General features: G+C 40.2%; 1 protein-coding gene across 4 annotated transcripts in view; it reads right to left on the bottom strand.

Moving 5' to 3' along the window:
* Pp2A-29B (Protein phosphatase PP2A regulatory subunit A) overlaps positions 1 to 13,096 on the bottom strand; it is a 121,686-nt gene that overhangs the window by 90,610 nt on the left and 17,980 nt on the right. For all 4 annotated transcript variants that reach the window (XR_011393139.1, XM_070093953.1, XM_070093960.1 and 1 more), the window contains exon 3: positions 2,491 to 2,710. Coding sequence is in view for 3 of the 4 variants with exons in the window: in XM_070093953.1 (XP_069950054.1) it covers positions 2,491 to 2,710 (220 nt within the window). In the remaining variant the exon portion in view is untranslated. The remainder of the gene's footprint in view (positions 1 to 2,490; positions 2,711 to 13,096) is intronic.

The raw sequence follows: 13,096 nt of genomic DNA, 5'->3' as shown, positions 1-13,096 counted from the left end.
GGATAGGGGAGCAATGTGGCAGATGTTGCACGTATATGGAATAGGTGGTAAGCTACTAAATGCTGTAAAGAGTTTTTATGAGGATAGTGAGGCTCAGGTTAGGGTGTGTAGAAGAGAGGGAGACTACTTCCCGGTAAAAGTAGGTCTTAGGCAGGGATGTATAATGTCACCATGGTTGTTTAATATATTTATAGATGGGGTTGTAAGAGAGTAAATGCTAGGGTGTTCGGGAGAGGGGTGGGATTAAATTAAATGCAAAATGGGAATTGCCACAGTTTTTGCTGATGATACTGTGCTTATGAGAGATTCTAAAGAAAAATTGCAAAGGTTAGTGGACGAGTTTGAGAGTGTGTGTAAAGGTAGAAAGTTGAAAGTGAACATAGAAAAGAGTAAGGTGATAAGGGTATCAAATGATTTAGATAAAGAAAAATTGGATATCAAATGGGGGAGGAGTAGTATGGAAGAAGTGAATGTTTTCAGATATTTGGGAGTTGACATGTCGGTGGATGGATTTATGAAGGATGAAGTTAATCATAGAATTGATGAGGAAAAAAAAGGCGAGTGGTGCTTTGAGGTATACGTGGAGACAAAAAAAAGCGTTATCTATGGAGGCAAAGAAGGGAATGTATGAAAGTATAGTAGTACCAACACACTTACATGGGTGTCAAGCTTGGGTTGTAAATACTGCAGCGAGGAGGCGGTTGGGGGCAGTGGAGATGTCCTGTCTACGGGCAATGTGTAGTGTAAATATTATGCAGAAAATCTGGAGTGTGGAAATTAGGAGAAGGTGTGGAGTTAATGAAAATATTAGTCAGAGGGCTGAAGAGGGGTTGTTGAGGTGGTTTGGTCATTTAGAGAGAATGGATCAAAGTAGAATGACATGGAGAGCATATAAATCTGTAGGGGAAGGAAGGCGGGATAGGGGTCATCCTCGAAAAGGTTGGAAAGGGGGGGGGGAGGAGGTTTTGTGGGTGAGGGGCTTGGACTTCCAGCAAGCATGCGTGAGCATGTTAGATAGGAGTGAATGGAGACGAATGGTATTTGGGACCTGACGAGCTGTTGGAGTGTGAGCAGGGTAATGTTTAGTGAAGGGATTCAGGGAAACCGGTTATTTTTACATAGTCGGACTTGAGTCCTGGAAATGGGAAGTACAACGTCTGCACTTTAAAGGAGAGGTTCGGGATATTGGCAGTTTGGAGGGATATGTTGTGTATCTTTATACGTATATACTTCTAAACTGTTGTATTCTGAGCACCTCTGCAAAAACAGTGATTATGTGTGAGTGAGGTGAAAGCATTAATGATGAAAGTATTTTTCTTTTTGAGGATTTTCTTTCTTTTTGGGTCACCCTGCCTCGGTGGGAGACGTCTGACTTCTTAAAAAAAAAAAAAATAATGGACCAAATACCCAAGGCAGAAGAAAGAAAACCCAAAGGATAGAGAGGAAAGAGGAAAGGGGGAGGAAGGGGGGGGGGGGCAAAAGGGGAAAAAAGAATCAGGTTAAATTATGGGTGACTTAACCTGATTCTTTTTTCCCCTTCTCCCTTTTTCCCTTTTCTCTTTCCTCTCTCTCCTTTGGGTTTTCTTTCTTTTGCCTTGGGTATTTGGTCCATTATCATCATCATCTTCCCCCTCTCTGTGCTCTTGTTTCTAACCTATGTGGGCCCCTAGCTCCCTTGCAGTGGTCCTCTTTCTTAGTATTTGACTGACTCCACTACTATTACCTCTGCTACTACCTCTCTTCCTCCTTACCTCTCTTGTTCCAGTCAATGTCTGCTGGCCTATATATACTCCCTCCTCCTCTCCTTTTTGTTAGTGTGACTTTGTAAATAGAGTAGGACCGAAACGTCGTCTTAAGCTCCTCTCTCCTATATGCGGGGTATCTGTGTAGTGTATCCAGACCCACCCTATACAGTGCAGGCACTGTTCTTACCACCTCCAAAACAGCAACATTTACCACAAGCTACAGTGCAGGCACTGTCCTTCCTACAAAACTATAATATCCACATCCATTTTACAAAATGCAAACACTGTACCTCCTACCTCCAAAGCAGTGGCCACACCCAACCTACATTATGAAAGCACTGTACTCACCACCTCCAGAACAGCTACATTCCCACCCAACCTACAGCCTGAAGGTACTGTATTTCCCACCCTCCAGGCAGAACAACATTCTCATCCATCCTAAAGTGCAGTCACTGTATTTCCCCACCTTTAGAACAGTAACACAATCATCCATCTTACTGTCCCAGTACTAAACTTCCCACCTTCAGAAAACCAACATATCAATTAATCCCAGAGAATGCCATCACTGTACTTCCCACCTCCAGGCAGAACAGCATCGAATGCATCCATCCTACAGAGAGTAGGCACTGTACTTCCCACCTCCAGAACTTAAGTTAAACTACTTACAAAAATAGCTTCTTTCCTAGTGTATGGGTAACACCCATGCAATACTTTTTTTTTCGAGCAAATAAACGAAGTATCTTACCCTTTGTTGCCACAGATAGTCTTGGGTAACAGACTGAGAAGAGGCCACAGGCAGAGGTGCGTGATGTGAACCAGTCTCCCACAGCCAGCCGTTTAACTAGAGGTACAAAGTGAGTTTCAAGATCTTCTGTGTTGTGTTCCTCACAAATTCTCCTCAGTGAATCTACTGCTTTGTCTCTCACAACTGTCTCTTCAACTGTGGCTAAGGATTCCAGGGGTGGCTGCAACAAAGACCACAAAATGTTTTATTAAACCTCATCAAATTATAACACCAAGAAAATAAAGCAAATGCCATCAGTAATAAATTCATTCCAGTAATTTGTTGGGGGTACCATTTGTTGGGAAGTACAATGCCTGCACTTTAAAGGAGGGGTCTGGGATATTGGCAGTTTGGAGGGATATGTTGTGTATCTTTATGCGTATATGTTTCTAAACTCTTGTATTCTGAGCACCTCTGCAAAAACAGTGATTATGTGTGAGTGAGGTGAAAGTGTTGAATGATGATGAAAGTATTTTCTTTTTGGGTCACCCTGCCTTGGTGGGAGACTGCTGACTTGTAAAAAAAAAATTAATACAAAGAAAAAAAAAAAGGCATGGGACAAGGCCAATCTGTCAAATAAAACTGTGGTTAAAACCTGACCAAAAAGATGTAGGTGGTTTATCAATTCAAATGTACATTTTAAAAATAACTTCAGGCATTTGTTTTGGTCAGAGAGAGACGTCAAATAACCTGAGATGAGACAAACTAAATGTGCTTTCCTGAATGATGAAAAGTTACAAGTTTTAGAAGGAAGCTAAACTACTACCTTCTAGCAATTGCCTCAATGAAGGCTTGCAAGCCACTAACAGCAACAGCCTGATTGTCCATTTAACATGGTAGATCATCACTGCAAACTGGTGACGGGTATAAAGAATAAAGCTGTGTCCACGGTGCGGTGGAAGCAACCTAATTCATCTTTAGTGAACCCCAAAGTGCCACTCTCCCAGAGTTATCAGGTACCCATCAAGGACACTTTTTAACCAGCTACCCCATTTTATTTTTATTTTAATTTCTCCAACTCAAGAATGCCTCATCCAATCACCTTCAAATTTTCAACAATTGTGTAGTAATGGCAATCAAATTCTTGGAATAGTTCTCGCACCAATTTGGTCACAGGACTCATGAATGTGTCCTATGATCATAGTTGTTGAATGCATTTTCAGCCTCCAGGAATGACTCAGATAACTTCCAAAACTGTCAGTGCATCTTAATTTGGCTTCAAATTTTCAACACTGGTGTGGTTCCTTAAACACAAGATACCAAATATAGGGTGAAATAAGTCCAGATTTATCAATTTTACTGAACAGTGATATTAATTTTATATTCGACAACTTAATCAAGTTTCTTGTGACTTACTAAAATATTACTGATGATGAATTCTATAAGGATGATAACCCACAAGTTTAAAATAACCCAGAAGTTTAATCCTTTCAGGGTCCGTGCCGTAAATCTACGGCTTTACGTTGAGGGTCCAAACCGTAGATCTACGCCATGAGCTCAGCTCACTCTGATAAGCTGTGAGCGGTAAATTTGGGCCTAGATATGAGAGAATACATCTATCTGGTATATGTGCACCACATAAAACAAATCCTGCAGCACACATTACATAATGAAAGAAAACTGAGACCATAATTTTCGATTAAAACAGCGACTTTGCAGTGTTTTTTCATATGTTTTTTATAGTTGTATTTGTGACTTCTTGGTCTCATTTGATAGAATGGAAGAAATACTACAGAAATAGAGATGATTTTGATTGGCTTTAGTACTGAAAATGGCTTGAAACAGAGCTCAAATTAGCCAAGATGTTCAATTTTTGCCGATGTTCAAGAGTAAACAAATGACCTCACACATCTAATGCACACTAGCTGGTGGGTCTAATGTATGTTCACAAATGTGGTGATATTATTTATTCAATTATTACAATATCTCATAACAGTAAATCTTCTATTTTTTGGTTTGAATAAAAATTCATTATGTGAATAAAAAATAAAAATGGAATTCATTTGTAAAGCCTGAAAACGTAACTAACAAACAGAGGAAATGTTAATTTAGTGCCAGGAATGCCTGTATTGTTTATTCTGGACCCTATTTTGAAATTGGAAAATTTTGAACTTTGCATTAAATTGGTCAAATTACCAATTTCCAATCACTTTATTTTGTAGTTGAAACAGTTGACATGGAGATTTCGTGTGTTCAATCGATAGAATAGAAGTAATACTAGTGAAATAGCTAAGAATTTGGTCGACTGGAATAATGTAATTGGCCTAAAATGGGAGTCAAAGTCGGCAAAATCGCAGATACGCAAATATCGCTGGCACACCAAAATTCACGAGAGCATAATTTCATCAATTTCCCATAAAATTTCATACTCTTTCTTTTATTACCTTCAGAAAAAGATTCTCTACCATTTTGTAAGAAAAATAACAAAATTATTTTTTGAAGATTCTTGGGACCCTGGTGTGCACCTCAAAATTTGGCCTCTGGGCCCTGAAAGGGTTAAAATAAAAAAGTTTGAAATTATTGGAATTGGATTAATTACTGGAGAATGCCTTTACTGATCACTGGCCAGGGAGATATAACATCTTTTAGGAGCGAAGAAGAATAGGATGTGAGTGTGGGGGAGGTGCACGAGGCACTACCTAGAATGAAAGGAGGTAAAGCAGCTGGAACTGACGGGATCATGACAGAAATGTTAAAAGCAGGGGAGGATAGTGTTAGAGTGGTTGGTATTTTTATTTAATAAATGTATCAGAGAGAGGAAGGTACCTAGGGATTGGCAGAGAGCATGTATAGTTCCTTTATACAAAGGGAAGGGGGACAAGAGAGATTGTAAAAATTATTGGGGAATAAGTTTACTGAGTATACCGGGAAAAGTGTACAGTAGGGTTATTATTGAAAGAATTAGAGGTGAGACAGAGTAGGATTTCAGATGAGCAAGGAGGCTTTAGAGTGGGTAGGGGATGTGTAGATCAAATGTTTACATTGAAGCATGTATGTGAACAATATTTAGATAAAGGTAGTGAAGGTTTCATTGTATTTATGGATTTAGAAAAGGCATATGATAGAGTGGATAGGGGAGTAATGTGGCAGATATTGCAAATACATATATGAAGTTACTAAATCCTGTAAAGTTTTTTTATGAGGATAGTGAGGTTAGGGGGTGTAGAAGAGAGGGAAATTACTTCCCGGTAAAAGTAGGTCTTAGAGATGTGTAATGTCACCATAGTTGTTTAACCCTTTGACTGTTTCAGGGCCCTCTCTGAAACTGTCATTCTATGTCGCCAAATATTCGAAAAAAAAAAAAATATTTTTTCTTATGAAAATGTTAGGAATATTTTTAGTAGTGTTTTAAGCCTAAAAAAAATTTTTTGCCATCAGTACTTACCGAGATATAGAGCCGCAAAGTTTGCAGAAAGTGACGTGCGTACGGCAACAGCGGCGACTGCCGCCCACCCGGTATTCTTTTATTTACTCTAATTCAAAGGTTTCTTGCATTTTTCAATATTTTTCTGTTCCAGGTAACTTATGTGGCCTGTGAGACCAATGTAAGGTGCATTCTTCAAATATACACTCATTGTTTATAACACAATAACAGAACAAACTTTATCACTATTAGTTTGTGTATACACTTTGTTTACACAAACAAACAATACAAAACAATGTTTATTACTATTGTTCCATAATATATATACATATGTACAGTCACTAAACACGTTCCTAGAACTGCTGCAGCTTGTGGAACTCTTTGAAACATGGGTATATGCAGAGGGGCACTTCACACTCCTCACACATAAAACGAGTGTCTCTGCGTGTTTGTGGGCGTTTTGTGGTATGCATACATACATAACACCTCTTCTGAGCATTTTTCTTGGCAGTAGTAGGAGGCAGTTGTATGGGGTAGTGATCACCAGGCCTCATACGAGATGACGTCTGTGGGCGCTGGTCTATTGCAGGAGTTGCTCCTTGGTACTTTGCAATTATTTGTCTGATTACTGACAGGCAAAATTCACCATATTTTGGTGTTTTGTTGGTCTTCAACTTGTATATGTTATAAGCAATTAGCATAGAGATATCAACAAGATGGAAAAAAAAGTTTTATATACCACTTATAACTCTTGCATACACAGTCTGCAAACCCAATCTGCATGTCACATTTGTCCACTAAGCGCATATTGAGGTTGTAGTCCATGACAGCTGCAGGCTTTAGAATGGGTTCATTGGTCTCTCTGTTGTCCCTGCCACTGGGTACCATTTCGTTTCTGTGAACTGATGTCAATAATGTGACATCACGTTTGTCATGCCACCGAAATGCCATGATGTCATTGGCAGCAAAGGCTTGCACCTCACCTCTGCGAGTGCCAGCGTTGAACCTTGGCATATGTTTACGATTACCACGCACTGTGCCACACACGTCTGTCAAGTTCACTCGCAAGAAATCACTGAGTAAGGGGCTTGTGTACCAGTTATCAGTAAATAACAAATGCCCTTTACCAAGATATGGTTCCATCATTGTTCGAACCACATCACCAGAGATACCCAATAACTTCATGGTATCTCTCAAAGTATTACTGCCAGTGTACACAATGATATCCAAAACTAGACCACTTCTGCAATCACACAGTACAAATAGCTTTATACCAAAGCGTTTCCTCTTGCTTGGTATATATTGCTTGAATGAGAGTCTTCCTTTGAATAAAATCAAGGACTCATCAATAACAAGCTTCCTGAAGGGATAAAAATACATGCAGCACTTTTGTTTCAGGTACATAAACACATTTCTGATCTTACATAACCTGTCGCTTCTGTCAGGCCTGGGTTTGTCTGAAAAGTGTAACATACGTAACAGTATCAGGAAACGATTGACACCTATAATGTCACTAAAACCTGGAGTTGAAATCAGGCATTCTGTTGCCCAGTATGTGGTGACAGTGTGCTTATACACATGTGGCATAAGCATTATTGTGGCAAAAAACAGGTACATCTCTGCCACAGTTGTCTCCTTCCACTTGTGTAGCCGTGATTTTGGTGGGAGAATTGTATTTGCCATGGTGTAATCACAGTATGTGTTTGTTTCCCTGACAATGATGTCCATCAGGGGTTCATCGAAGAATAACTCAAAGCAGTCCAGTTCACTGGCATTGTTCCCAAGTGGACATGATGGCTTTATTCCACTTTGTGTTTCATCAAAGTCATGGGGACTGGGAACAAACTCGTCACCGTCCTGCCAATCCCAGATGCGGTCTGCTGGTGGGGTTTGGATATTGTACCATGGTTGTGGTTGTGCAGGTTGTGGGAGTGTGGGGGTAGGGTGAGGCTGGTTGTTGTGCTGAGTCAGCAGCGTGGGTAGTAGCGTGGCCCGCTGATGGTGCCACATGAGCAGTGCCACCCTCACTATCACCACCACTGCCTCCTCCCTCACTGTCATCATTCATACCCATCGTTACAATATCGTCATCTTCACTATCAGGTCGTGGTGTAGGGCCACGGGATGTGCTCCCAGAGTTTCTCCTTCCCCTTGGAACAACATATGAAACACTACCAGACCGCATGCTACATCATACATACTGCCGCTTCACTGGGGAATATTCACTGTCACTGTCACTAGAACTGCTTTCAATGACCTTGAAATCACTATCACTATCACTGCTATCATCTGGGTGTTGTACACGACACGTTATCCTGGGCACTTTTTCCGGTAACACTCACTTCAAAACCCTGGAATTCACTGTCACTGACATTTTCATCGCTGTTAGAGCTATCACTTGGGAACAAAAGATCTCCAATCCGCCGAGGAGTGAGGAACTTCTTACCGAGAGGCATGGTGAAAATGGACTAAGAACATGGCGTTCCCACAATGCACCGCTGGGTCCCAGATTTTTTTCACAGGGTGCACACCGACCACTGAGACCCATTCTCTCTCGTGTAGGCCTACCAGGCCTTTGGCGCTTGATTTGAAGCCTCTAGAATTTGTGCGTATAAATACGTCAGAAACATTGGCTCGTAAGACGTATTTATACGTCGGAAACAGTCAAAGGGTTAATATGTTTATAGATGGGGTTGTAAAAGAGGTAAATCTTAGGGTGTTGGGGAGAGAGGTGGGATTAAATTGTGGGGAATCAAATACAAAATGGGAGATGACACAGTTGCTTTTTACTGATGATACTGTGCTTATGGGAGATTCTAAAGAATAGTTGCAAAGGTTAGTGGATGAGTTGGGAGGGTGTGTAAAGGTTGAAAGTGAACATAGAAAAGAGTAAGGTGATGAGGGTATCAAATGATTTAGATAAAGAAAAATTGGATATCACATTGGAGAGAGGGAGTATGGAAGAAGTGAATGTTTTCAGATATTTTGGAGTTGATGTGTCAGCGGATGGGTTTATGAACGATGAGGTTAACCATAGAATTGATGAAGGAAAAAAGGTGAGTGGTGATTTGAGGTATATTTTTTTATTATTTTTTTATTATCACACTGGCCGATTCCCACCAAGGCAGGGTGGCCCGAAAAAGAAAAACTTTCACCATCATTCACTCCATCACTGTCTTGCCAGAAGGGTGCTTTACACTACAGTTTTTAAACTGCAACATTAACACCCCTCCTTCAGAGTGCAGGCACTGTACTTCCCATCTCCAGGACTCAAGTCCGGCCTGCCGGTTTCCCTGAATCCCTTCATAAATGTTACTTTGCTCACACTCCAACAGCACGTCAAGTATTAAAAACCATTTGTCTCCATTCACTCCTATCAAACACGCTCATGCATGCCTGCTGGAAGTCCAAGCCCCTCGCACACAAAACCTCCTTTACCCCTTCCCTCCAACCTTTCCTAGGCCGACCCCTACCCCGCCTTCCTTCCACTACAGACTGATACACTCTTGAAGTCATTCTGTTTCGCTCCATTCTCTCTACATGTCCGAACCACCTCAACAACCCTTCCTCAGCCCTCTGGACAACAGTTTTGGTAATCCCGCACCTCCTCCTAACTTCCAAACTACGAATTCTCTGCATTATATTCACACCACACATTGCCCTCAGACATGACATCTCCACTGCCTCCAGCCTTCTCCTCGCTGCAACATTCATCACCCACGCTTCACACCCATATAAGAGCGTTGGTAAAACTATACTCTCATACATTCCCCTCTTTGCCTCCAAGGACAAAGTTCTTTGTCTCCACAGACTCCTAAGTGCACCACTCACTCTTTTTCCCTCATCAATTCTATGATTCACCTCATCTTTCATAGACCCATCCGCTGACACGTCCACTCCCAAATATCTGAATACGTTCACCTCCTCCATACTCTCTCCCTCCAATCTGATATTCAATCTTTCATCACCTAATCTTTTTGTTATCCTCATAACCTTACTCTTTCCTGTATTCACCTTTAATTTTCTTCTTTTGCACACCCTACCAAATTCATCCACCAATCTCTGCAACTTCTCTTCAGAATCTCCCAAGAGCACAGTGTCATCAGCAAAGAGCAGCTGTGACAACTCCCACTTTGTGTGTGATTCTTTATCTTTTAACTCCACGCCTCTTGCCAAGACCCTCGCATTTACTTCTCTTACAACCCCATCTATAAATATATTAAACAACCACGGTGACATCACACATCCTTGTCTAAGGCCTACTTTTACTGGGAAAAAATTTCCCTCTTTCCTACATACTCTAACTTGAGCCTCACTATCCTCGTAAAAACTCTTCACTGCTTTCAGTAACCTACCTCCTACACCATACACTTGCAACATCTGCCACATTGCCCCCCTATCCACCCTGTCATACGCCTTTTCCAAATCCATAAATGCCACAAAGACCTCTTTAGCCTTATCTAAATACTGTTCACTTATATGTTTCACTGTAAACACCTGGTCCACACACCCCCTACCTTTCCTAAAGCCTCCTTGTTCATCTGCTATCCTATTCTCCGTCTTACTCTTAATTCTTTCAATTATAACTCTACCATACACTTTACCAGGTACACTCAACAGACTTATCCCCCTATAATTTTTGCACTCTCTTTTATCCCCTTTGCCTTTATACAAAGGAACTATGCATGCTCTCTGCCAATCCCTAGGTACCTTACCCTCTTCCATACATTTATTAAATAATTGCACCAACCACTCCAAAACTATATCCCCACCTGCTTTTAACATTTCTATCTTTATCCCATCAATCCCGGCTGCCTTACCCCCTTTCATTTTACCTACTGCCTCACGAACTTCCCCCACACTCACAACTGGCTCTTCCTCACTCCTACAAGATGTTATTCCTCCTTGCCCTATACACGAAATCACAGCTTCCCTATCTTCATCAACATTTAACAATTCCTCAAAATATTCCCTCCATCTTCCCAATACCTCTAACTCTCCATTTAATAACTCTCCTCTCCTATTTTTAACTGACAAATCCATTTGTTCTCTAGGCTTTCTTAACTTGTTAATCTCACTCCAAAACTTTTTCTTATTTTCAACAAAATTTGTTGATAACATCTCACCCACTCTCTCATTTGCTTTCTTTTTACATTGCTTCACCACTCTCTTAACCTCTCTCTTTTTCTCCATATACTCTTCCCTCCTTGCATCACTTCTACTTTGTAAAAACTTCTCATATGCTAACTTTTTCTCCCTTACTACTCTCTTTACATCATCATTCCACCAATCGCTCCTCTTCCCTCCTGCACCCACTTTCCTGTAACCACAAACTTCTGCTGAACACTCTAACACTACATTTTTAAACCTACCCCATACCTCTTCGACCCCATTGCCTATGCTCTCATTAGCCCATCTATCCTCCAATAGCTGTTTATATCTTACCCTAACTGCCTCCTCTTTTAGTTTATAAACCTTCACTTCTCTCTTCCCTGATGCTTCTATTCTCCTTGTATCCCATCTACCTTTTACTCTCAGTGTAGCTACAACTAGAAAGTGATCTGATATATCTGTGGCCCCTCTATAAACATGTACATCCTGAAGTCTACTCAACAGTCTTTTATCTACCAATACATAATCCAACAAACTACTATCATTTCGCCCTACATCATATCTTGTATACTTATTTATCCTCTTTTTCTTAAAATATGTATTACCTATAACTAAACCCCTTTCTATACAAAGTTCAATCAATGGGCTCCCATTATCATTTACACCTGGCACCCCAAACTTACCTACCACACCCTCTCTAAAAGTTTCTCCTACTTTAGCATTCAGGTCCCCTACCACAATTACTCTCTCACTTGGTTCAAAGGCTCCTATACATTCACTTAACAGGTATATGTGGAGACAAAAAACGTTATGTAGGGAGGCAGAGAAGGGAATGTATGAAAGTATAGTGGTACCAACTCTCTTATATGGCTGTGAAGCTTGGGTTGTAAATGCTGCAGCGAGGAGGCAGATGGAGGCAGTGGAGATGTCCTGTCTAAGGGCAATGTGTGGTGTAAATATTATGCAGAGAATTTGGAGTGTGGAAATTAGAAAATGTGGAGTTAATAAAAGTATCAGTCAGAGGGCTGAAGAGGGTTTGTTGAGGTGGTTTGGTCATTTAGAGATAATGGATCTAACTTGATGTTGGATCGTGTAAGTTATCGTGTGATAATTTTATTAATCAAACTGGTTTCAGTGAAATAATTGGAGACTTTCTTCTGACTAGAAATAAATTACAGTATTTGACTTTATTTAGTTATCTAAGGTTAAATCAATCTTTTATATGCTTATAACATTTGTGCTCCCTCATAACCCATTAAAAATTTGTTTTATGTATAGATTAAAAGCTGGTCTGTATTACTTAGAGAAAAGTTTGGATGGATTTTGAACTCTGTAGTGTTTTTTTTTTTTTTTTGTAAGAAACTGGAAAAATTGTAATACTGCTTTTTTTGTGTGATAAATTCTGAGTGTCACTTCTGATTAGCTTCAACCCTTCCATGCTGATTACTTGACAATGTAATTTCTGAGTGACTTCAAGCTTAACATGGTCGTGTAGTTTAGGGTAATGGTTTTTGGTGTCTCTGAAAGGTTTCAATTAGATTTGCCCTGTGTAAGTCATGCTTTATCATTTTTACTGAAGAAATTTGGATATAAATTTCTATATGCTGACCTGCAAATGCCTCTTCTGAGTCCCTTCATATCTTCGAGGTTAATAATAATCTGCTTTATCAACTTATGCTGCACTCTGCACTATTCTAAGCAGATGCATTAAGGCACAAGGGACCGGGGTTATGCAATACAGATTGCACAGCAACAGTAATACATCAAGATCACATCCTCCCTGCAAGGTGCCAAAATGCTTGCAGAGAAAAATGCAACACAGGTAATACAATCTTTGTTGTTCAGCTTCAAGTCAAATTCTTTTTTGTTAAGTACCAAATCCATGTGGGCTATGCAGACCAGAACTGGAGGCATCAGCTTTCATTTGTTAATAATGACATGCATTACCTAATTCTACTGGCAGTTGGGCCTAAGAGATACTTGAACAGATAAAAAGGGTCTGTGATGTTCAAATATACATCTCTCTTACCAGTGCTTCATTTTTTATTCAAATAATAGTCTTTATGACACTTTTTAAGAATAAAATTCTAT

The sequence above is a fragment of the Cherax quadricarinatus genome, chromosome 4, assembly GCF_038502225.1.
Source record: "Cherax quadricarinatus isolate ZL_2023a chromosome 4, ASM3850222v1, whole genome shotgun sequence".
Lineage (NCBI taxonomy): Eukaryota > Metazoa > Arthropoda > Malacostraca > Decapoda > Parastacidae > Cherax > Cherax quadricarinatus.
Note: the sequence above shows the minus strand (reverse complement) of the source record. Positions and strands in the feature narration are given on the sequence as shown.